The following is a 26,519-nucleotide window of genomic DNA, read 5'->3' on the forward strand; positions in this document are numbered from 1 at the left end:
TTTTTTTACCCCCTTAATGCTTTCCCACATTCTGGGAGACTTCAGGATGCTTCTAGGCCTCTACATTTCCAAAAAATGTGGTAATGTGATTTCATATCATTTGCAGATTTTCTGTTCCACCCTTAACGTTGTTTAATGATGCAGGTAAATGGACAGTTGCAGCAGAGGCTGGCGACGCGTCTTACCTTGTTCTCTCTCTCTTTCTTTCTCTCTCTTTTTTTTTTTTTTTTTTTTAAAATCTTCCTACTGTCACAGCTTCCAAAGCAGAGATTTCAGCCCTCTACCTGCAAATCCCCATCCCAATTGGATGGAGACCCAGTTAATCTGCAGTCCAGCTTTATTCCTTTGCTCTTATTCTCATCAACTTATTTCCAGTAACTACCTGCATTCCTGCATAGTTCCCCTTGTGACCTGCATGCAGATACTTAGCAGTAGTCAATAGCTGTCTTGTGTTTTGGTGCTCACCTCTGTGACCAACACTCACCCACATAAGTTGATTGCTGGGAACTTCCTCGCACCTGCTACACCAAACAGGGTGAGCAGAGGTTTAAGCACTCCCTTGCAGTTGTCTGTAGTCCTGTATGTTAGTGTGCACCACAGCGGGGTTACAGCGGCCTGTGCTACTGAATGCTCTCCTAGGCAATACCAGGGAAGCCCAGTGCGAGATGAGAATCCTAAGGTGAAACTGTCTTTTAAACAAAGAAAGAAAATAATATTTAATGAGATGCTAGTAATCATTTCATACATTTAAACATCTCAGCCTGGAAAACAAAGCTATGAGCAACGTGAAGCTTCTGCTCCTAAATCACTTCAGCACTATCTGGAAATAGCATCTGCTGATATTTTGCTGATGTAGCCGGGAAAATGCTGATAATGTTTAAAACTCACTTTACCATCTTTTTATCAAAAGAGGACTAACTGCGTTTTCTGAGTCCACAGAAAGATTGTCATTTGGTTTTGCTTATTTCTTAAAGGCGAACTGATGTGGTAAAGTCTTTTCAGAACATGTCTTTTTTGTGATTTTAAAATTTTAGTTTAGCTTATAACTTTCTACTGAAATGTAACTTACAAAGAGAAGGAAATAATTGTTGCGTTTTATGTTGCCTGGTAACAGAGGAAAGAAAGGTCTAACCTGTATTGCAGTAGCATGAGGCTCCAGAGACTTGAGTTCATATTCATGTTGCACCACGGATTCAGTTTGACTTTGTTTTAAAAACAGGCGTGTATTCTCTTGAATTTGCAGTTATTTTCAGACAAGAAGAATAAATATTTCATTTTTTTGCCTAGATTTATTTCCCATCTATTTTTTTGGATGTCTAAATTACCAACCCACAAAGCAAATTTCCAGCGTGTTCCGTAGTTGTTTTAGCGTTGTGATACAGTACCTTGCCTCCAGGTCCAAACAGAGTGCCCACTGATGGGACACTAATTCTGGAAGCACTGTAAAATCATTTTGTTTTCTGTGTTTGCAGTCTTAGGGAGTGTGCATGTCAGTATCCTGATATTTTTAACTTGGTTGAAAGTTTTGTCAACCTGGTTAAAGGCCTCTTGGAGAAGCTGCTGGATTACCGAACAGTGATGAATGACGAAAGCAAGGACAATCGCATGAGCTGCACTGTGAACTTACTGGTACGTTCTCTGTTGTAATCCCTGGGTGAGAACGGGGAAGGCCTTCAGAATCTCTTTACGAAAGATGAGAGCACGTCTTCCTGCGGGAGTGATTTGCAGTGCTCAATAGTGATTTAAACCCTGAGTCAAGAGATTTTTACCTGTTTTTTTGTACTTTTCAGCACTTCCCTTGTTGTCTTGCGAAGTAGAGGTATTTAAGTTAGCTCAGGTACTGCAAACAGGTAAATAGTGTCTAATCTGCTCTTCCAAGCAAGGAGCTAACCCATGTGAAGGTAGTGTGCTGATCTCATTACATTACATGCATAGTAGAGGAATACCCACTGACTCTTAAATTTCACTCTGATAAGTCTAGGGGAAAAATGAAAATATTTTTGCAGTTTACTAATTCCTTCCCTCCTGCCTCCTTTCTTTCTCACATACACATACGTGCACACACACACTTTTCAATAAAACTTGAGAAATATATTTTTTAATATATTTATATTGCATTTCTCCGAGCTTAGTTTCAACCTGTACCAACTGTGAAACACATTGTGTAGATCAGTCTTTCTCCTGCATATTCCTTCCCATCAGGTGCCCAGGCAGTTTCCATGCCTTCCCAGCAATGTCAGATATGCAGGAAATGTATGCATAAAGCTGAAAGCAACAGCTTTGGGTCGTCCACTCAGTTCTTTGGTTTTGCCTGTGATGTTTGTTATCCACTTGGATTCTGTGGTTAAATAATGAAGTCCACTACTCAGATACCTTTACGTTTTGGTAGACCGAACGGCACAGTTGCCTTTTGCCGGAGTAAAGTAATCCACTTGCTGTGTTAGCAACTCACCCGTTCTGCGATCTAAATCGGGGAAAACGCTTGCAAGATTCACTTGCAGTAAGGTGAGGCGGAGATGTGAGTCTAATACATTTATAGGCCACCCCATCTTTTTCTATTACTCTTCTGTAATGAGGATATTATATGGTTTACTGACTTCCTCACCAGGAAATTCCTCTCAGCAGAAAAGGAACTTTAGTCAACTGCAAAGATAGGAAAGAGAACATGATGAGGACGTGTCGCATTCGTACTGTGTTCCTCAGTTATCACTGCACAATGTGGCATAAATTTTTGCAACTCTTAAGAATGCAGCTCTTATGTTTTGCACAGCATTAGCAACTCATACACGTGCAAAAGTGTTATGGTGACGAAAATGGGTTTTATTCGTGAGTTGGACGCCCTTAAAGATATTGCATGACAACGTTAGATGTATCAACTTCAGTCAATGCCAACCTCTTTTGTAGCCAGCAACTATAGCCAGAGCATGTAGTATCTTGTGTTAATACCCTCGGATAAGTGTATTTTCCTCCTTTCCAAAAGAAAAACTGTGACAAATGATTTCTTTAGCGAATTAAGATGTTTACTATGCAAGTATAAAAACACTTACTTAATAACTAATTAAAATATTAATTGAAAAAGCAAATAGTACCAGGTCTAAACTTGAGAAGGTTTGTAAATAATGTATACCTTAAAATGATATGCATAATTTCAGCTTTAAATTTTTAATTGAAAAATGTGTCCAAATACAGAATTATGGGTTTTTTAGTGACCTGGCTGGTTGAATACAACTGAAAAGAGAAGCAAAATCTCAGCATAAATATTTTTATCTTGTAAGTGTTTTAATAAGAGAGGTTAGAAAATAACATTTAAATAATGTTTCTGTCCCTAGAATTTCTACAAAGACATTAACCGCGAAGGGATGTATATCAGGTATGGCAGTTGCTCTATTGGTCTGTTTTGGAGAGGGCAATAATGCTTATGAATCTTTTTTTTTTTTTTTTTTTTTTAAACATGCTACTTGAATTTCTGTTACTCCATGGTAGTTTACCATCCACAGTGACTATGTTGTAGCCCTGGCTTCATTTATATTTTTAAACTGCTGTTTGCTAGACTTGAGGTTTGTTGGAGAGTATATCATGCATTTAGAGTGGCAGAGAAACCATTCATAGTTTTGTAGAATTGTGCAGTCTACAAAGTGTCTTTAAACATGCAACGCTACCTGGAATGTTGCATTACTACTAAAGCACTTTTCCTGAAGAGCTGTGGCTATACTGACAGATTTTTTTGATGTGACATGGCCTTATATTGTCTGCAAGGATTTTTCATATGAAAAAATCTTTCTGTCCAAGAGCTCGCTGTTCCCTGCTCTCCTGTCCTTGTACAAAATCAGCAGAAGTATCTGTGCCTCAGCCCCTGCAGTGCACAGGCCAGAGTCCTAGCTGAGAAGAGCGCTGAGAGCAGTTGGGAGCTAAGCCTGGAGCTCTGTGCTGAGTGGCCGGGTGCAGGTGATACTCCCTCTGCTGATGCTGCTGAGGGAGAATCGTTTCAGTAGGGTTAACAGCTGGGTGCGGTAACGTCTCGAACTGCTTCAGCAACATACACTGGAGTCCCTGTGTCAAAACCTCTGGTGCGTGCAAGAGGATATGCGCTGGGCCATCCCACCTTTGTCTCTGCACTGCTGGAAGAGAGGTGGCTTCAGTCATGCGATGAGCTATGGCTGCACTGGTGACAGTAATGCTGCCCGAGGAATCAGGGAGAACTCTGGCAATACATAACTTAGAGCAGCTCTTGTGCCCCTACCACCTTGCGAAGTTGTACAGAGGTCTCCTTTGTCTTTCTGGACCAGTATTTTCCTTTTTCCTTTACCTTGTGTTATCTGCTGTGTTTGCAAGTATTTACATTCAGTAGAAAATGCTACAGTGAGAAGCAGCTAATTTTAGGAACGAGCCACTGGAATCGGAGGTCTGACTTGCACCTTGAGTTGGAGAAGTTGTCCTTCCTCTTCCTCTTCAAGGTGGGGTTAACAGCAGTTGGTAGAAGGAACTTAGCTCTTTTCCCTCCACTTATGCAAGATGTTTCAGTACGGAAAGAGAACAGAAAAATCTGAACAAATGAACAATGCTTTAACCTCACTCACACAGTATCTCTGAAGACTCTGTGGGTAGTGACTGCATGACATCTTTGACGTTTCCATTAAAGAGAGTTTATCTAGATCATTTCTGACACTTAGCATTCTAGTCATGTCTATACCTAGACTAATTCTTGTTTTCTCCTCTATTAGATATTTGTATAAATTGCGAGATCTTCATTTAGATTGTGAGAATTATACAGAAGCTGCATATACCCTTCTGCTCCATACATGGCTCTTGAAGGTCAGATTTTCCTAAAACTGAATAGATAGATAAATTTTTACAATTTTTAATTTTATAAATAAAGTGGTTGTCTTTAATCTTTGATTTACTGCATATTAGTTATTTTTCTTAGGAGTATTCAAGTTTCTAGTTAAAAAAACAAACAAACAAACAAAAAAAACTGGTGGGTTATGATTAATTATAGGGAAGGTATGCTGTATTTTCAGTAAGTGATTCAAGGCCATTGGTAAAACTAAATATTGTAGCAAGAATAGTTTTACTTAATAGTGAGAATATAGTGTGCAACCTCTGAAGCCATTTAACTTGCTTGTGCTGAATTTGCTCTTTTCTTGCTATCCTAAATAAAACACTGACCAAAATTAAACACTAGTTTTCCAGCGATTACCAGGGAACATCTCACTTTTCATTTAACATTATAGGGATCATGCTGCCCAAGTATGCTTGCTTTTTTCATAGATGGTATTTACTCCATGACAACTAATATTTTTTGTCATGGTAACTGATGTTATTAATTGAAATGGTCAGTAAGATGCATTTCCGTTTCAAGGGAGAATTCAACATTAAATATTTTTGAACAAATTTTGAAATTTCTTGTGGAATTTATTTTTATGCAGAAGCATCAACATTGGCCTTTCACAGTGCTATTTTGATTAAACTTAATTTTGACTTATACAAAAGTAGGAAGGATGTATCTTGGACTAGGCAAAGATAATATTATGCACTTATATTTTTAATACAGAAATTCAAAATAATTATTCAAAATGACAGCACTGATATAAAATCTACCAGTTGTCTCCCATAAATTTTTATCAAAAGTGTCAGGGGGACATTATTTAAAAATATGGTATCTGGTTGTGGTTCTCACATGAAATACAGAGGCTTTTCAAGAGCTGCTGAAAGCTTTCACAATGCCTTTCCCGTTGTCTGTGGTGGGTAAAAAGCTGGGAAAAAAACACTCAGCGCAACCCAGGTTATTTTGCGGGGGGGTGGAAGTGTTTTGGACTCCAAAAAATGACTTTTTTAAATGTGTTTTTATCCTCAGTGGTCAGATGAACAGTGCGCACCCCAGGTCATGTCAACAGAGTTCCAGTGTTCGCAGACTCATCGACACTTGAAAGAGAATTTGTATGAGAAGATTATAGAATACTTTGATAAGGGAAAGGTAGGGTTGTAGGGTCATTCCCCGCCTTCCCCTCCAATCTCTTCTTACTGTGTTACTCTCTATAGCAGCATTTAATGAGTATTCTCTGCAGAAAGCATTTGTGTGATTATTGTGTAGGAAATCATCTTTGAAATGTGGGTCAAGTAAAAATTGTGTCATGAAGGCTTATTCACAGGGTACATCTGTTCTATATAAACATGTTCTTTCAATAAGCACATTTACAAAGGAAGAGACTAATGTGTATCCTGGACACATGCATCTCTGTCAGTTCAGGCTGTAATAAAGTAATAGCAAATGTTGAATGTACTTTCCTTTTTTAGAAAAGGAATATGGACTATACAGGTTGCATTCAGTTATTGTCTCCCCAGAAACACAGACAATTGAAAATGGACCTATACGTTTGTTTCAGAGGAGTCTGAGAATTGTATCTCAAACTTAAATGTAGTAGTTTGCTGATCCGTATCTGGTTTTATGTCAGCATTTTTTTTTGGAATCTGTTATTAAAGCTGTCTGTCACTACAGTGATAGTAGAGCTGAACTTTTTAGAACTAAAACAAAGTACTAGAAAGCGAGAAAACGATTTGCAGTGTTAGACAATAATTATGATCCAGTAAGGCCTTTAACTCATTATGTCTTGTTCAGCTGTAACTGGAGGTATGAAGGGTGAAGGCCATTCATTACTGCTTCTTACAAAACGAAGGCATAAAACCCCCACTCAGGCGGCCCCGTAGCTCAGAAGGTAGGAAGTTTATAGTACTTCAGCACAGACCTGTTACTGTGCAGCAAAATGTAGTGCTGTTTAAAACAATACAGGTTTTTTGTTGGTATCTGAAGTAGCTCACCTATAGTATAAGAATAATCAAATCATGATGATTTCTATTCTACCTGACATTCAGGCTCTGCTCAGATGCAGCAGAGGAGGTTTGCAGGCAGCTGAATGCCACTCTCTGACTCAGAACTACCTGGCCTACAGGTGTATAGCACGGTGTAAAAACAGTCACAGTGCATGTGACCAGCAGTGACCTTGTGTCAGTAGAAGATTAGGCCGTTTTGTCTCCTTTGTTCTGAACAGGGGAGAAGACTGGCAGAATTTGAGAAATTTCTTCAGGAGAGGAAGTTTCTTCTTGTTTTAAGACCACTTTTGTGCTGCATACAATAAGTACCTTCAGCAGATGAGAAAAAACTGTCCTAGTCTTTCCAAGGCAGTTCTGTAATTCTTTACAATGATTTTTCAGAGGTAGCTATTATATTATGTAGAAAGAAATAAGCTGCTACTTTGGGCAAGTGGTAATTTAAATCTAAGCCTTGCAATTTTGTAGCTGACTAGGAGAGTTCTCCTATGCAAGACTAGGTATGAGTATGTATGCTTCAGAATTTCTTGTAAAATGGAGTGTGTTTGTTTTCAAGGGAGGTAGCTGTCAGTGCCCTGATGCACTGTTCCTGTGCTTGGAGTATGTACTAAATAGTATGTACTGTTTACTGTTGTTGTTTATTGTTTATGAAAGATTAGGTGATCTTTTGGTAACGTTATTGTAAGTATGAAAAAGGTTTACTTGTTCCTTCCTATAATGAACAATAAAACACACTTATTCTGTACTTTAATCTGCTTTCCAGAAGTTTATGATTGCCTTGGGTCCTCCATTTTAAATGTACACTTAGTAAATGACTTCAATTTAAAGATAGCATAATCAATATAACTGTAGTTAAACAGTGATGCCTTAAAGACTTATTTGTTGGCACCGGATTTACTTTTTGAATATGTGGTTACGTTGCAGATGTGGGAAGAAGCCATATCTTTATGTAAGGAACTTGCAGAGCAATATGAAAAGGAAGTTTTTGACTATGAACTTTTAAGCCAAAATCTGGTAAGAATATATACATACCTTCAAAAGTATTTCAGTCACAGAAATGAATAGTTTTGAGCTGTCAAACGATTGATAGGTAGAGAGGCTTTGAGGCTGCTTATGAGCTTGTTGTCTGCAATTTTTTTTTTAAATTCATTTTGTGGAAGAAGTAGTTTTGACCTTTGCTGTTTTGTATCACAAGATTCCAGTAGTAAAATATAAATTAATAAAGAACTGATTATTAGAAGATGCATCATCATTTGATTACTACAATGTCTTGAAACTTCTATAGATCAGATAAACCTGTTCTCACTTTGTGTAATTTAAAGGTTATGAATAAAAGAGATGGAACAGGCTTTTAGGCCTTTGTACTGCTTTATGCGCTGCTTAGAAAAAAGGACCTGACTGCATTTTTCCCTGCAATTTTTCTTTAAATTTTAGAAACTCAAGTCTTGACAAGCCTGAAAAATTCTGCCCCCATCAGGGCCTGGGGAAGGAATACATCACAAGGAATTAGAACTAGATCCAAAGGCTGGAGGGACCAAATATTTTTAAGGCAGATTGTATAACAATTCTATTATTTGTTTTCTTTAAAAATGAAGTAATCCAAAAAAGAAAAAAAAATACCCTCCCTTTTTTTCCCCCCCCTCTTTCTTCACTTGCATAATCTTTACTGAATGGTTAGGGCTCACGCAACAGATATCCCTGAGTATCCACCAGGAAAACCTGGGAATAAAAACGTGATGTTCTTGAACTAGTTAGTGCATAAAGAAAGCTTCTGACTCTCCCAATCAGTGCTGGATTTATCAGAAATTGAAAAGTGAAGACAGTGTATTTGCCAATTCTGTTTAAGTTTCAGGGTTACACAACTTGTAAGTACAATGCAGGAAACAAATTAAAAATAATAAAGCTAAATGCCACTTAATTTTTTTATGCAATACATTGTTCTAAGACCTCTGCATGGCTTATCTGCTTAGTATGATGCTAGAGCAAAATCTTGAGCTTTGTCTGTTACACTGAAGTAGCAGATATAAATTCTTGCAAAGTATGTCTTCAGTGCTTGCAGATTTTTTTAATTTACCAGTGTGAAAAGGAAAAAAAGGTAAGCCTGGTTCTGTGGTCAAGTAATTGAACTGGAAGCCATAGACATTTATTTATGTCTTATATTTGCATACAAATGTAAACAGTATTTAACATATCCCAGCAGCGTGTCATGTCCATGTTAACTGGTTATTGCTGTAGCTTACCAACTTATAATTGAAAGCTGTTGTTAGCAATTGATAGTATAGTCTGATTCCCTTAGCACAATATATACTACTGCAGAAGTAAAAATAAATGAAAAAAAAGTAGTAATCGTGGTTGATTTCACTTTCAGATTCAACAAGCGAAGTTCTATGAAAACATCATGAAAATTCTAAGGCCTAAACCAGACTATTTTGCTGTTGGATATTATGGCCAAGGATTCCCCACATTTCTAAGGGTAAAGCTGTGTAGATTCTTTATTTTTTTAAATCTATTTAGGTATGCTTCTAAAAATACTAGTGCCCAATACTAATCAAATGAGTCTCTGGAGAAAACTAGCTTCAATTTACTTCTGCAGTGCTGCAGTATTGTAATCATAAGTTGAATTGTTACTTGTAAGAATATGCATGACACGTTTTCAGGTGAGTTTAAGTTGATTCTTTTTCTTGATGTTGATTATGTAAATTAGGAGACATGTCCAGCATTAAAGATAATACATGAGAGCAGCATGCAGCAGTATTTGGTTTGGACAGTTGCTATGGTATGTTTCTCTCAGATGTTTCCCCAAAAAGAGTATTAAAAACTGATAGAATGCTGCTAACTAAATGGAGTTCAAATTAAGTCTGCAAATCTGCTTCACTTAAGAGCTTGAAATTTTCGGTGGACCTCGTCATGAACTGACAAGAGCTTCCAGTTCTGTTGCCTCTCAGCTACAGTTGAAATACATTAAGAGCACAGAAGCAGTGCATTTTGGTTTGGTTAGACCAGTGCACTCTATAGACCGACACTGTGTCTTTAGCTGTGACAAATAGTAGGTAACTGCAGGAGGGAAGAATACAATACAGAGCTGGTGCCTAATGATACTTGTATGTAGGTATATATTCCCTACGTACCATGACAAAGACTTCCTAGGTTAGAGGTGATGCCTTTGTGTTTTCTAGCCCTTGATGGATTGTTCTACAATGAAGTTGTCCGGTTGTTTTCTGAACTGATGCCTTCCAGGACATGCTGTGGCCATTACTGCTCTGTTGGACGTGCGCTGCTGCTTTTTCTTTGTCACCTGATAATTTCTCTACACTAGTTCTTGTGTTATGAGAGAGATTAAACAATTGTGCCTTACTCACCTTGCCCATGCCATTGATGAAATTATTGTTCTCTGTTATACCCTTGGCTGAAAAGTTCCAGTTTGTTTAAGCATTGCTTCTACCAAAACCAGTTTTGATCATCCTGGCTCCCTTGCTGTACGTTTTCTAGTTCTTGAGGTGGTAGGACAAGAGTTGTACATATTTGAAATGTGGATGCACTGTGAAATGGTTCAATGTGATACTGATGTTTTCTTTATTTTCTTTTTTCTTAACAATTCCTAAAGTTCAATTTGCTTTTTTTTACCTCTAATATGCACTGAGCTGACATTTTCATACCAACTGTCTTTTATTACTTCAAGTTTTTCTTGAATGGTAACAGCTGGTTGATATATTAGGAGACTTACAGAAAGTTTAAATTGTTTCCGCAAACATCCATCTACTTTATTTGCTCCCTCTGTGGATTTTTTGCTTTTCTCCATTTTTAATATGAGGTAAGAAATTAATAACCCAAAGGGCCTTGATTTTTTGGAGAAAGCTGCCAAACTTAGGAACTAGGGCACAGCTGAATTTTACTTAAGATTAAAAAAAAAAATTACTTTCTTTTAGCAGGTTTTGCCTTGGCCACCTGATGACATCAAGGGCAAGCAGTTGCCACATTTTTCAATATTATTCTGTCAGCAAAGCATTAGTGTAGTGCTCTCGTCCAGAGACAGGTTATGGGTACAGTCCTTACATGCCAATTGTTACTTAGATAGGAAAGCTAAGTATTAGACGGTGTTTTCTGATTCACAAGATGCATTTATCTAACAAACAAACCAGCCAGCTCCCCACATACTGCCCATCAGAAGCTTGTTGTTGCTCCTACATCTGTTACTGCAGCAAATGTCTTCAGAGTGCAAGACTAACTTCAATATTTGACCTTTTCTTCTAGAGAAATGTTTTCTTACATACTGAGATGACTAGGGTAGATTTCCCCATACCTGAAAAGCAAGTTGCCTGGCAATGTTGGAAAAAATAGTGAAAAGATGTGTTAATATTACAGCAAAGGACGCCTGTACATTTTCTTTCTGATACTATTAAAGTAGCCTGTTAAATGAAGCAAACTGAACCACAAAATGAACATATTTGGGGACTGGCTATTGTAAATAAGGGCATTTCATAACACCAAGGGGAAGGTGCAGGTGGAAGAAACCTATATATTAGTATTATAAAGCTGTGAAAGTTGGACCCAGAAGGTGTTTGAAAGTAAATCTTTTTTCCTTTGGCAACAAGAAGAAAAGGAATTTAAGTAGTTTACCTACCTGGCCTCTCTGACTTTTTCTGCTCTAAAGGAGCATCCTCGGCAATGCCAATTTTGCCTTCACCGTGTCTTACAGTATTAAGCATAATCTCTGGAGAGTCAGTGATGCGTTCCAGCATGTGGTCAAAGTGGTTTCTTGCTTTATAAGCCATTAATATTTGTATTGCAGTAACGCTCATTCCAAAATTCAGAGAACCCATTGTGCATTTGTACTGATAAACATTCACCTATAACTTCTGCCCCAGCAGCATTCACCCCAAAAAGCTGGTATTTATTCCTTGCAGAACAAAGTATTCATCTATCGTGGGAAGGAATATGAGAGGAGAGAGGATTTTCAGGCGCAGCTGATGAGTCAGTTTCCCAACGTAGAGGAGATGAACACAACCTCAGCACCTGGAGAGGATGTGAAAAACTCTCCTGGTCAATGTATCCTTAAACATGGGAGATGACAGAATGAAGGCTGGTGGCGTGGTGCTGGGGAGGTGTTTCTAGTAAGACAGTCTAACAGTACTGTTGCAATGTCAATGAAATTCTTAATTAGCGTGTGGTATCGTGAACCATGAATGCCTGCTAAATTGTGTTTCAATGAACCTGACACTTTGTAGTTCTACATGTCATTAATACCCTTAAATCTCATAATGATGAAAGTCGAGAACCAGCTTTCTCTAATATCTGTTAGTTTCTGTAGAAGACTCTATAAGAGGGAAAGAGATGTCATACGCAGATGTGACTTAAGGTGATGCAGAAAGTGGTTCTACTGGTTTGGAAAAATATCTGGAGGCAAAGGACTGTTGTAAATGAGTGCAATATATTACACTAAAAACTAAATTAGTAGTTAGGGGACTTCACAGAAAAGTGTCTTTTCAACAGATGGAAAATCTTATGTGTGAATCCTGTTTTCATTGACAGGAACTGGATCCTCCATGTCTTATGTACTAAACAAAAATAAAGTATTTATAGTTTGCAGCTGCCTGTGCCACAGAACAGATTGTGGTTCCAGAATGACCCAGACGCCTTGCTTTCCCACGTTCCTCTCTCCCGGCCTGGACTGAATCTCAGTGGAATTGAAAAGTGAGGGCTTTTCTTTACCAAACCAGTTTAGCCACTTTAGTGGCTAAAATTCTGTGTTCCTCTATTCAAAGCGCCTGAGCAAGCAGTAGTGACAGCACTGCAAAATAGTTCAGGATTTCACAAATTTGGAAGACCGACAAAGGAAAGGTTAACTGGATAGGGAGAGGTAAACAAATCTGAGTTGTAGTTTGAACTCAGAATGGGTAAAAAATATACCAACTATGATAGCACAAATTGTCTATGCTAGCAATAGTAGTTTATGTAGATGAAGAAAAAATAAGGTAATTCTGATCCCGTATTGACGTTCTGTTTAATAAAATATGGCCTATGGCCGCCTTCTCCTAGATGAAGAATGAAAATAGATGTATAAATACTTATTTCTGCTTTTAATTGCAAAACAAATGTGCTGTTAGTCATTATTTATTCCATTTGTGCCTCAGTTGCCTTAGCTGTGAGATAAAGAGTTAGGGTTCCTCAAAGGTAAACTGCAAGGATATTTCATGGATATTTAATAAGCACTTAGGCTGTGTTGAAAGGATCCTGTGAATGCAAATAGTTTTTAAATACAATCAGTGCTTTGCTTCAGTTGATCAGTGGCATTTGAAAAAACTAAGCTTAAGTGATTTATTTTCTTTTATAGCATACTGTTTATATCATTCTGATATTTTTTTAATTCCTTTTTTCTGTGATCTTTCTGAACCAAAGGAAAAATATTTTATATTAGAACAGTATATGTGAATACTACAACTTTTTATACTGTGCTTTTCATAGTTCAAACTGCATACTGCCGTGCATGTAAACTCTCGCAGCTGTTACATATGCGTCTCTAAAAAGCTGCTTTATAACAGCTTCTCAAGGCATCATCTTTTGTTCTGCTGTCCCCCGATACTCATGCAAAGAAAAGCAATTAAAAAAGAAACTTTTATCGTTCTTTTCACTCTTATTTCTCTTGAAGGCTTTAAAAAAAAGATGTATATCAGTACATAGACACGATAGTTTTTGAAAGCTGTGCAGCCTGTTCCTACCTTTTGAGTTTCATTTTAGGAAACAATTGTAATACATATTCTTCAGTTGTACATTACAACTGTCCTCAAAAACTGGAAACAACAAAGCATGGACAGCTTGCTATAATTATTTTTAAGTAAATCTTTTACACATTTGACTAACATGAGCTCTGAGTCAATATGTACCCAGTCACAGGGCTATTTCATGTCAAATGATCTTGAAGCTTGCTTGCTTGCTTGCTTTCCCTTCTAAAAACATTTTCCTGTATTAAAAGCAGTTGGTGGCACAGCAGCAGTGCTTCAGAACAAGATAGCTTTAGATGTCTCTCTTCACCCCAAATGCACCAATACTGCTCGCTTTAATACTTGAATTGCCCTTCTGGTGTTTTTTGTTTTTACAACTAAGTAATATTTCAAATACAGGTTCCCCTCAAGCTGTTGTAGGAACCTTTAAAATAAATCTATTATTGACAAACAAAACTAATAAGCTGTAATCTGTGCATTGGTTTTTATGAAAATTGTGTATGAGATTACAATTTCTTAAACTGACAGACGCTCGTAATATCAGCGTCTAGTTGTGTGGAGCAATCATTTCCTAAAAGGGATGAAAGTTTATTCAAGTAGTAGTTCAGCTTGCACTTTGACTTACAGGCCCTGCATGTCTTTTATGGTTTGTTCCCAGAGGTGGTTGCTCCTGTTTCTTACACAATTCTAAGCTGGCTGGCTGTTTTATGCTTCATTCCAGTTCATATGTGATTTACTTTTCCTGTCTTCAAGTTCCAAGAACAGTGATGAACATTTGAATTGGCTATTTTTAAAGCAGGAGATTGTCTGTTACCTCACATTCCTAACTTCTTTTGAGTCTTCATATTAAATTCAAATCTTCCTTGAGCGTTGTTCTGGCTGGCACTGTTACTCAGACATCACCTGTCTTTCCTGGCAACAAAAGCATGCTTTATGTCACAAAAATTTTCCTAGGAAAATCCATCTCATAACCACCATTCCTCGCCTTTTAGAACGTGCAAAATTATCCTTGTTTAGGAATACTATTAATGGTTGATGCATGTCACGTTTTTCTTCATGTTCTGATTTAAACCATTACTGGCTGAGCAGGTATGGGATCACCGAAGTATCCACTGTTGATTTACTTTATTAATTATCATGGTAATACTGTAGCATTTCACATGCTCTCTTGAGTCTACTCCAGTAGAACCTGCTGGAGTAGCGATGGAAATACTGCTTTCTTTTTGCGCTTTTGGGACAGAAGCAGTGTTGTCTTGCCCAAAATAGTACATTAAGTTTGAGAGCCAGGCTTTCATGAGTTTGTCTTGCGTCTTAACTAATTTATTTTTTGCTGATCATATGCTTCAGTCCTTCCTTAAAGTGGAAGGACTATAGTTATATTTTGCTCAAGTCCAGTTGCAACTAATAGGAGATATACTGCTTATGCACTTAAGGAATGGCAACAGAATCTAACTTGAAGGCGTGAGATTGAAATACACTGAAATATGTAAGAATATGGTTTATTTACAAATACAGTATTCAGATTAAAAGTAACACTTGCTTAGAAAAAGAAAATCTCAGGTAGAAGGGCTGCTCAATTACAGATTGCAAAGATGAAATGCGAAACATCATGACATTATGCATGCCTCAAAGATGAACAGTCAAAGCATTAACATCAGATGTTGTTGATGTTCTTTTTGCAAGTTGGCTTTGCTTTAAAATTTAATGAATGATTCAGTGTGATAAATTAAACTGCAGATACTTAAGCTCAACAAGTAATAAAAACATTCAGGCAACTGATGCTACATTTTATATCATTTAAAATTAGTGTTAACCATGTTAACCAGTTAACATGGTTACTACTGACTACTGGCAAATTTTTCCTGCAGATTTTTCTCAGGATATGCCCTTCCTCCTCCCCCCCCTCCCCCCCCAACCCCCCCGCAAGCTACAGTATTTCACACTGGTAGTTCATATGCCCTTAACTTTCCGTCATGATTTCAGACATCCAGTGTTTTACAGTGCAGCCAGTCCTGGAGGAGCAACCTAGATTCAAAAATAAAGCCGTACCTGATCAAATTTTAAAGTAAGTGAATTTCTGTAATACATAATATAATGAAAGTCAATCTATAATCCTAAAATCAGAACCATTGTTTGGTGAACTCAGCCATTGTCCAATGAATCTTGGAGCTTGTGTTGTCTTTGTTTACTGACTTCTGCATTCCTTGGGCGTTGCCTATGACCACATTTTATCACTTAAACAATAGCATATGATTACAAAGGAAAGGGAAAAAATGCCATGCTTCAGGACTAACCTCTTAAGGTTTCAACGCACCTTCTAAGACAACTGGCAGATAGGAAGGGATTTAGAAGCGATTGGCAGCATGAGAGTGTTGGAGCCAAAGGCTCTTACTTATTTGACAGAGTCTTGTTGTGACTCAGCTTTCCAAGTGCAAAACGTTTGGTAGTGTCAATGGTTTCCATTGATACTGCAATCAGGATTTGGTAAAAATCGAAACACCAAACCAAACCCTTATCTTCAATAACATTTGTACTAGCACTGTCCAGAATGGCACTGAAGATGGACTGCTTCTTTTTAACCACCGGAGACTAGTGAATTTCTTAACTGTTCCACAGTTGGATTCAAAACAGATTTCACCTTTGTCTGCAGCCTTCTCAATAGAATCTTTACTGAAATTGCAATTGGTTCACAGTGGAAAGATAAGCATCACCGCCCTATACCCCAAAATAAATAAAACAGGTACAAGCTCAAGTCTTGTAGTATAAGATAAAAAATGAACTGTGGTCCCAATTTCAGCTGGAATTCATTTCAAAATCAGTAACTGACAAGATAGCTTATGAATCTGGTCTTGTTTGACGAGATTACAGTGTAGGGCCAGCCACATTTTGAACCCTTAATAAACTTATTTAAGTGTTCCACAGAGAGGACAATCTTTTGCCATATGGGTGATCTTTTAATTATTTGTTTCAGCTGCAGAATTTAGCTAGAATCCTAATTTCATGTGGTCTTACAGGAAAAATATTTTTTTATGAGAGTACTTTATTGATTCTGTAATTACTAGTTACATTATTTGATGGCAGTATATTCTACCAAAAAGTTTTGGTCCTTTCAGATGGAACAGTCTAAAGTGATTTGACTTGGTATGGCAGATTTTCTTTCCTTTCTTTTTTTTTTTTTTTTGGATAAACTTAGTAGCTTGGATCAAGAATTAGTTTGCTATGAACTCACAAATCAAAAGTAGTTAGTGCAACTGCTTAAGGTCTCTTCATTTATTTGTTTCCCTGGGCTTCCAGAATATGACTTGGTTTTAGTGTGAGATATTTTTGAACTATTTTCTTGCTCTCTGTAAAATTAGCTTTTACTTGATATTGCTTCAAATTGAATTATTCTTTAAAACAAAAACTTCATGCCAAAAAAAATATACTTACCCTGGGCAATAAAACACTTACAGAGTCAGAACTGTGAGATCTCTGTTCTTTCAAATTAGCCAGTGCGGAAAACTGAGTGTTTAGGAGTTGAGTGGAAATGTGTGTTTCACTATGATAATAGGATCCAGAAATTTCTGAATTGTATATTTTATTGTAATCTTTCTTAAATCTTTCAGTTTTTATAAGTCCAACAATGTGCAGCGATTCCACTATTCAAGACCAATCAGAAAAGGATCTGTTGACCCTGAAAATGAATTTGCTGTAAGTAAATGAATGACTGGGTAATACGCTTTGGTAGTGATTTAAATTATTAATATTGCTGTGACTGAATTCTGATCTAGATCCCTTCTTGGTCAGTCTCAGAATACTCATTACAGAAGCCTTAATTTTAGGTTCTGGTTCAAAAAATGAAATAAACGTGAGATTTCTCTATTTTGGCTTTACCTTACATACTTATTCAGTGGTATATCACTGTTTCAATTTTAGGTAAACATTATATAATAAATATGTTAAATACAATTGTATTAAGCAGTGAAGTTTTCCTGTACAGATTTTCATTGTTACCAATATGTCAGGTAAGTAAATAGCAAATGGTTTGCCGCTTGTAGTTTACACCACTTCCACTTTAAGCTGCCAGTTTGACAACAAGAGGTGTGTGTTGGCTGCTTTCGTTACTTCTGTGAAATCTTGACACACTACAGTACTGTTTATGTCACTTTCTCTCCCTTGCATAATGGTGGCAAGCGGTCTTGATTATTTAAATATTCTAGGAAATCTGCAATGCAATAGATTATTTTTCAGTGTCATGCATATAAATGTACTGAGTTTCTACATTGTAGTTATACAGTTATACAACAATGCATACCTTTTAATCTTTATGGCTAAAACTGTGCTCTTCAGAGTCCTGCGGGAAGAAGTTATTTATTTCAGAACTGTACAAACCATTTCATTTCTGTGTGTCCTGATCAGCACTGTCAGTGGCTTCGTATTGGGCTTCTTAACTGCAGTTAAATCAAATGTTTCAGATGCACACTCTACCATGACATTCCAGCTTTGCAGTTATCAAGATTTATAATGCACATTGGCTTCCTTTGCAAACTGGAGAGTTTTGAAACCACGTATACATTTATGTTGAAATTCTGTTACAAAAATTAAATGGTTAACGTCTTTGTTGCCTGTGATAAATAACATCTGCGCTAACTTCGGATAGGTGGAAATCAGGATAGTTAGAGTATGCTGCCTTTTCATTCATTACTACATTTCTCACTACTGGAAGTTTAGATCAGCTGATATCAGAAAGAAAAGGAGCAGTAGGGTAAACAAACTAGTTGAATTTTAAATTAGCAACAGGTAGTCTTGTTCAGGAGAGGAAAAAGAAAAAGAATGCCGGCATCCTGCAATAGTGCCGTTACTGCTGGTAATTGCAGAAATGCACTTTAAAAGTGGAAGGAGAAAGTATAATCTGGGTAGAGAATGTGATAGTGGGTCATTTACTCACAGACACTCAACCTGTAATGGCAAAGTTAGGAATAGATACTAAAAGATCCAAGAGTAATTTTCATTTTCTTCTGCTTTGTGTAGCCTTAGTGCCTAAAGATGACCTAATCTGAAATTGGGAATATATGATTTGTGTAAATTACTGTGCTGGCTTCATTTTGCAGTGTCTTTTTGTGTAAAAATAACTATGTATACCTTTTCCATCTAAATTTTTTAACTCTGACATCTCAGAAGGCAGAAGAGATGAAAATTTAAATGCTTAAATCACTTTTTCTCCCTTTCTTTTTTAATAGTCTATGTGGATTGAGAGAACGTCATTTGTTACAGCATACAAACTTCCAGGAATTTTACGATGGTTTGAGGTTGTCTCCATGTCGCAGGTGTGTATTAACATGCTAAGTACCTGTAAGACATATATCTGTATGAATCCTCCTGTATAAATAGTTGCAAATTTATTATGCAAGACAAGCTATTGTTATTTCTTTTTTTTTATACTTACAAAACTGCTATCATTTATGGTTTTTTGTTTGTTTTTACTACTGGAATGATTAAATATTGATCAATATGCCTTACCTCTGAACTGGAGCTTTAGGATCAGGTCCTATGAGAAATGAAAAAAAAAATCTGTGTTTGTTGAAGTCTAGGAGTTGAAAATTGTTCATATACATGAATTTTTATAGAACCAAAAAGACTTTCTTGTCTGTTTCTAAATCTTAAAACCTATAACAAAAGATTAGGTGTTTGATCTATTTTCTTTTTTGTTGTGTTTATTGTCATAAAAAAATCAACTTTCCTGTTGCACTGAAAACAGTAAGAAATACATCTTTTTACTGTATCTTTTCAGAAATGTGTTACTTCTGTGGGATGATAAAACACACCATTTGACAAATGTTATGCCATATTTAAGCTAATGAGTTGCACACACAGAAATGACTTTAACCTGACCCTACTGTGGTTATAAACCTGGTTTGAAAGATGCTAACCAAAGGCTTAATAAAAGACAGAGCTTCCTAAAACAATGTCTTTGGCAAGTCCTGGACTTGTGTAGAAGTGCATTGTCAATATGTTATTTGCCAAAGAGGTAGTAGGAATTCTTAATACAGATTTAATATTTCTGCAGTTGCATAGATTATGACCTATCTCACTTTCTACCATTTCTCAACAGTGATAAAAAGGTTGTCTTTCATTTATTTTAATTTTTGTGATGTTTGTTTTTAATAACAATCTTTGACATAATTATGCTCTCATTTATCTGGTAGTTAGGTAGGTAGGTAGTTCCTATAATGCTGACTTGATATAAATCTGATAAGGGGATTCCCTTGAGATAAAACAAAAATGATAGTTCTCAGGGGTTTCCTTGCCAGTGTCTTATGAAAGTTTACAGAGAATTCTTTTTTTTTTTTTTAAATCCTAAAGTGTGCCTATGCCAACAAAGACTTAAGACTTAATTTGAGACTTGCTTTGTTTTCTCAGTTCTTCTATTTACTCTTTGGAGTGGATGAAAGAAACCTCAAATAGCTATCTGAGTAGTCAGTTGCTTTCTTTACTGGTATGTTTTTAAAATTAAAAAGATAAGGAGAGATGCAAAGCAGAAGGAAGGAAACCGCTTTTTACTGAAATATTTTGAGGCTTAAACTGTGCAATTCTGCATTGGTTTCTGCAGCTCTCATGTTTTTCTCACTTTCTGTCCATTCTGATTCCTGGGAGTCTAATTATTCCAGTAAATACTGTGAGTAGTAGTTCTGGAAACCACACCAGTTTGCACAATATCAGCATATATTAAGATGCATTAAAAGAAAGGTGTATGCAGTATCTGCCATTAAATCTAAAGAGTGCATACAGCCGGAAGGAAGTTGTCTATCTTGTTACCCTTTTATAATTGAACCAGTGAAAATGCTGTTCGCCAAAGAAGGCAGCATAACTTCCAAGACAGGAGGCTCCTGTTTAAACTACCGTACTACAGCTCCTGCACAAGCCTCAATTAATAGGGGGGAGAGAGAGTCTCCTCCATAGAATTCATGGAAGATGTACTGAACGTCAGGTAAAAACTCAGAAGCTACCTTGAAAATCTGTGGGACTAACCTGTGTAACTTAAAACAAGCCTTTGCTACTACAAATAAAAAAAGCTGTTGTAATTTGCTGTTTATAGAGAACACGTGCATCACCGAGCTCTAGAATGAAAATGATGTCTGGCTTCATTTTCTTGTATTTCTGCACTAGCCAAAGTAATAGCGTAGTTTAATTTTATTTTGCCCTGCAACTCCTCTTTAGAGTTTGTCATAAAACTATTTTAGAAGAGATAATCTTGTTTGACTTATATTAACAAACCAACCATCATTTCGTTTTTCTCCTAATTCTGTTGTTTTCTCTGTACTGCATCCTCTGCTGTATTCAATGCAGTTTGTGTCAACTTCCACATGAAATGATATACTCTATGACACAGTCTTCCTTTTCTCCTCAGATCTTTCTTTGAAACTCCATGTTGGCTTCCTACCTTTGTTTCATGCTCGTGTGTTGTCTGGTCTTGAACTCCAGCGTTTTTTTAACAACAGAGGGTCTCTGAGTAATGCTCCCCTTGCCGGTTTAATTTTTCTATTTTTTTCTTTTGTTCTCTTTCTCTCATCATCGCACATTATCTCATCTTAGAGAGAAACTCCTTAGATCACAAAACACCTTTGTCTTTTTTTGTATAGTGTCTTATAGTGTTTTATATATGCCACACCAATTTCTTGAACTTTAAAAGCTTAAGTCAACCACTGAACAAATTAAGACTCAGGAACTTTATTTGCATGTTCTACAATATATCTGGCTCTTCAGAATAGAGGACAGCATACAGGTACTACCAAGGATGGATTAAGTTTCTTTTTGTCCTGACCTCAGTTGATATCACAACATCCCTCCTGCATTCAAAGCGGTATTTTCCAAGCAACAGGGAGTATAGAGGAGAGTTTGTTTCTATGGGCACAAAGATGCAGTTTGCATCACGTTCTGGACTGTGATGCTGGGGGTTTCAGACTTCGCCACAGTAATGCTTCCAGCGCTGTACGTGTATAGTTGCCAACAATTCTGACCTCTGTGTGCGTCTACTGTTGATCTGAGCTTCCTTCCAAGTGTTGTGATGTGCGTCCCAGCCTGCCTCAGCAGCCTCTGCTTGTGATATTTTCAAAGGAGCAGAAGAGTCTTTGCACAGTTACTGAACAGTGCATGGACGGATTCTTTACCAAAGCCTTAAATGCCTAATTGAACATTACTTTCTATTTCCCGTGTAGCGATAAGTAGTTAAAAGAGCAAGGATATCTACATTGTTTTTTTTGCATTAAAAGAAAAATCTGTCTCCTTATCTTTACAGCCCAGTAATGTTAACAGTTTCAGGAGGAGAACATGGTGCAGCATGATCTCTTACTCCTTCCTTGTCTGCCCTGCTCCCCTTCCCCCAGTTCACTGGCAGTGTATTTAGCAAGGATATTTTGTTGTCTCCTGGTGCTCCTTCTTCACCTTTCTTTTGCTGCTTTTGGTAAATTGAGCACTGTCACAGGGTCTATCTCTTTTTTTTTTTTTTTCCATGCAAATAGTCCTGCCCTGTTACCAAGCCTGAGAGGAAAATAGAGAACAGAACATGCTGCTGGCAGTAAACAAGTTTCAGAAAAGCTCAGTTCTTCTCATATTCTTTCTTATTTTTGGCAGAACTCAAATGACAGCTGCATGAGTGGAGACAAGATCTTGCTCTAAAAGACTGGATGGTTACAGTGGCTGCAGTAGAGACAAATGAATTATACTTTAATCTAGAAAGGGAGTATTAATGAGAGAAAGTATCAACAAATGTAAGAGTCAGCATCTCTGATGCAATGAGATCATTTATGACTATATTAGCTGTTCCATTCTTCACAGCTGTAAGCTAGCATTTCAACATTTCCTCTGCTAGACAAGAAGTTATCACAGAATAATTTTTTGATTGCATGAAGGAAGCTTTTGTCCGTTTCTTTGCTGGTCATCTCTTGTCGCTTTCGTTCCTCACCTGAAGTCATTATCTTCCATTTATAACATGTGAGTGAATTACCTCACCATCGATGGCCATGTCATACAATTATACAAGTAGATTATGAGAACAGGGATGAAATATTTAACAGCTGTACATGTATTCTTTAGAATCTCTAAATTCTGTTAATATTTAGGTGTCCTGAGGTAAAAGGTTTGAATACAAATTCAGAGGATTTATATATGAAGACCTGTTTTTTTGATTTTTGCTGTTGCCATTGTTTTGTTATCCACTCCTCAGAGCTTTGCTGTGAAGCGTCAGTTGCTCTTTTCCTATCTTTACGTACACCTACAAACCAGGAACAATGTTTGTTTTTACTTAAGTGCATTCAGAAGTCAAAACAAACAAGTAGATGTAGAATGTAAATCCTTTGTCTGCCTTAGGATGTTCAGCCTTTTTGAGTATGGACAAAGGGTGATTTTTAGAGCGTTCATTAGGTATGCCCCTGTAGATTATGGCAGCTACCACAGCTGTTATTTCCTGCCTCCTATCTGGATGTTATCAATCTGTCAATGAGGTAGTTAGCAACTGACTAAGTGAGTGTTACTGCCAACTAAATGTTTTTAGCTTAAATCACCTTCCATTAATCAGCTTAAGTATTCCAGCTTTGCAAAAGCCTAAAGTTATTGCAATTTTCACAAAAAGAATCTTGGCATCTAGTCCCAAACACAAAACCAACTTCAGTCCTCGGATTTTGGAATTCCAACGAAGATGGAATAGACATTGATAAAGAAAATCAGGCCTATGTTTTCCCTCTATTTATTGAAATACACTAATATTTATAGCTTGAAAAATGGCACAAGCAAGAGCAGATGGTTGTTTTCATCTGTCTTACAGATGTAAGAGCAAATAGTTGGTAGGTAATCCATGGACTGTTTCCTTGTATGATAGATTCCTGGAATAAACAGCTAAAAGCCAGGTTATAGAAACTGCAGAGAAAAATGAAATTTTACATATGAAAGACTTCTACTGCAAATAATTAATATTTTCTTTAAGTTGATGACCAAATGTCTAAATGTACAATTGCATATACTTACCTAGATAAATAAAAGTTTAGAAGATTTTAAATGAAGTAGGTTACATTTTTTTTCTCATTTTGTTTATAGACTACAATTAGTCCTTTAGAGAATGCTATTGAGACTATGTCCATGACAAATGAAAAAATTTTGATGATGATTAACCAGTACCAGAGTGATGAAAACCTTCCTATTAATCCACTTTCTATGCTTCTGAATGGAATTGTTGATCCAGCTGTTATGGGTGGCTTTGCTAAATATGAAAAGGTAAGGGCTTTAAAGACAATGTGAAGATCACATTCAGATGTATTATTTCATAATCCTCGTTAATGATGCTTCTTTGCCCAAAGTCGCAGTGGACAGTAGGCTGGAGATATGAAAGCCACAGCTCCACCATTTAAGAGGCCCTCCTGTCCAGGCCACATCTGACACACAGTCTTTGACAGCAGAAAGTAGCACAGATGCAGAACAGATATTGGGAGTGTACCTGAAGCTCAGTATTAATTGCCGTCATGAAGGTTTTCATAAATGCATGGGAGATGAGATATACCTTTTGTAATGGAATAGGCTGTTAGACATCAAAAGGTTTATATTGTTATCAGCTTTTCTCAGTAACTGCAGCCTCTCTGCACAGCAGTTTTTGTTGTTAAAAATGGGAATACAAATATAAACGTGTTCTACCAATACATTGGAAATGGAATGGCTTGAGGAACTGAACTGTAGAGAGTTCGTCTCCAAGGCTGCCTTGTTAAAAAATAAGGGGAAAGAATATTAAAACTCTTTTTTTTTAATCTTAATTATTGAAGTTTATAATGAAATTAAATGTTACCCCAACACTGTAGAGTTCTATTATTTCTGCCTGCCACTTCCTGATGAGAAGTATGTGCCATGCTCAGTAGACTCAGTGTGTCAGATGGACTGAAGAGATAGCAAGTATGTATGCAGTAAGCATATGACAGTATGGCAAGTATGTATGCAGTAAGTATGACGTGTTCTGGAGGAGTATGGCTTATGCCATGTTTGTACCAGAGGATTATTTGTTTAGACATTTGGCAGTCATGGACAAATAACTACATTCGTATTATGTATATGGAAGAAAAAAAAATCTTTGGGCAGAAAAAGGCAGTGTGGCAGCAATATCTGGCTCTGCTTATCTATGAAATAGTTCCTTTTCCTCCTTCTGTAGCATGCTGGTTAACATCAGGTTAGGGTACTTAAATAAAAGGACAATTAATATCAATCGTGCTTCTCCAAATATGTGTGTGCCTTATTATTTTCAGTGCAAATTTAAAAAATATAAGCAAAAATTGGCTTTCGTATTAAGGTGAAAGGTCAAAAGTGTGGGACAAACTGCATATCTTTTAACATAAAAAAAAAAAAAAAAGAACAGCTCAGTTCTTAATTGATAAAATAATGAATTATCACTAACAGCACCTGGTAGAGGGGCATGCAAATATCTCTTCATTTAATGAGCAGTATTATGGTCACTAGCTGGAGTCACTGGAGGAAGCACTACTTTCTTTTCATGTTGGGATGATGGACTCATTCCTTTTTTGTGTGTCTTAGGCTTTCTTTACAGAAGAATATATCAGAGACCATCCAGAGGATCAGGAAAAGCTGAATAGACTCAAAGATCTAATTGCTTGGCAGGTAACACCTCACTGGTAGTAGTTCTCTGAGGCTCTCTCAGGCTTTCCTTTTTTCTGTTCCTTTCTAGCAGGAGAACAAAATGTCATTTAGATGATTGTGTCTATTTTACTGCTACCTTATCCACTTCTTAAAAGTGGGGAGGGGAAAAGAGAAAGAAGATTCTTGTTCGAAACTCTCTGGCTAGCGCTGTGATGAATGCATAGTATTTTTTTTAAAGGGACTCAAAATGTACTCCTTTACACTGTTATAAACCTTTTGGTGCAAGAGTATTTATAGTTGTAGAAGGACTATTTATTATCCTATTTAAATATAGTTTTCCTTAAGCAGGACAAAAGACTTAAACCCCGTGGCAGTTTTAATATGCTTAACAGGAAGTGTGTATGCCATCACAAACCTGCTAAGAACATTAATAAAACACCACAGCAATAATTCCTTACACGCTGATGTGACGTGATTGATAAAACATTCTTGGGGATGTAGAGCAATCTTGTCCATCAATTTTTTGAATTTATGCCAAAACTGGAGAAATGGCTTAATTCTAAAAATTACATCTTTCTTCCTTAGGAGTATCATCATTCACAGAGCTATAAATCGTATTCTTTAAGAGTTAGTAGAAATGCTACCAGAATCAGGGAAATTACCCATATATCTCCTTATGGTCTGGGTAATGCAGAAGGCCAGAAAATACTTTCAGAGCATGTAATTTGGACTGGTTTATCAAAAGCTGCATATAGTGAGCTGCATTTATTGCTTAAAGTATGAGATTCCAAACTTAGACCTGTATTTGTGGGGAAAAAACTGAAAGTATGAGAAAAGTCGTAAGGACTTCGTGAATTGCTGGAAAAACAAGCATTTGCAAACATCTGAAAGAAAATGTCTTGGGAAATACCTCATTGCTAGAGGTTTATTACTGTTACTGCTATTATTGCTACTCGTTTTTTCAGAATACGTTTTATTCATTCTTTCTTTTTGGCACTAGAAACCTCAATGGAATGCTAGTTACTCAGGGGACTTAATTTTCATGCTCAGTGACCCTTCAGGATCGCTGGTACACATCCTTTGTGTGACAAATAACATGGAAGACATTAGTAAATATTTTTAAGTTTTATCTCTAGAGTAAAACAGAATATTCTGCCTGTACTAGCAACACTGAGGTTGTTTCTTCTTTTATTTTTAACGTACATATGGTAAGCTAGCCAACCTGCAGAACCCTTTTGTTCTCACTATGGAAGGCAGTAGTAGAAAACCTCTACTTTTGTTGGTCTGCAGGGGAAGACAGCTCTTTTCTTTGTCCTAAGCGTTTGTTAGAGAATGGAGACGAAAATGCAATCTCAGAAATTATCAATT

The 26,519-nt window shown here is 36.9% G+C and overlaps 1 protein-coding gene across 2 annotated transcripts in view; it reads left to right on the top strand.

Moving 5' to 3' along the window:
• The window catches only part of DOCK2 (dedicator of cytokinesis 2), a 224,275-nt gene that overhangs the window by 183,329 nt on the left and 14,427 nt on the right, over positions 1 to 26,519 (top strand). For both annotated transcript variants that reach the window (XM_068959212.1, XM_068959214.1), the window contains 12 exons: positions 1,473 to 1,629; positions 3,330 to 3,370; positions 4,722 to 4,812; positions 5,855 to 5,974; positions 7,750 to 7,839; positions 9,194 to 9,298; positions 11,730 to 11,871; positions 15,528 to 15,609; positions 17,150 to 17,234; positions 18,764 to 18,850; positions 23,613 to 23,789; positions 25,089 to 25,172. In XM_068959212.1, the coding sequence (XP_068815313.1) occupies positions 1,473 to 1,629; positions 3,330 to 3,370; positions 4,722 to 4,812; positions 5,855 to 5,974; positions 7,750 to 7,839; positions 9,194 to 9,298; positions 11,730 to 11,871; positions 15,528 to 15,609; positions 17,150 to 17,234; positions 18,764 to 18,850; positions 23,613 to 23,789; positions 25,089 to 25,172 (1,261 nt within the window). The remainder of the gene's footprint in view (positions 1 to 1,472; positions 1,630 to 3,329; positions 3,371 to 4,721; positions 4,813 to 5,854; positions 5,975 to 7,749; positions 7,840 to 9,193; positions 9,299 to 11,729; positions 11,872 to 15,527; positions 15,610 to 17,149; positions 17,235 to 18,763; positions 18,851 to 23,612; positions 23,790 to 25,088; positions 25,173 to 26,519) is intronic.

This window comes from Struthio camelus, chromosome 13 (genome assembly GCF_040807025.1).
Source record: "Struthio camelus isolate bStrCam1 chromosome 13, bStrCam1.hap1, whole genome shotgun sequence".
Classification (NCBI taxonomy): domain Eukaryota; kingdom Metazoa; phylum Chordata; class Aves; order Struthioniformes; family Struthionidae; genus Struthio; species Struthio camelus.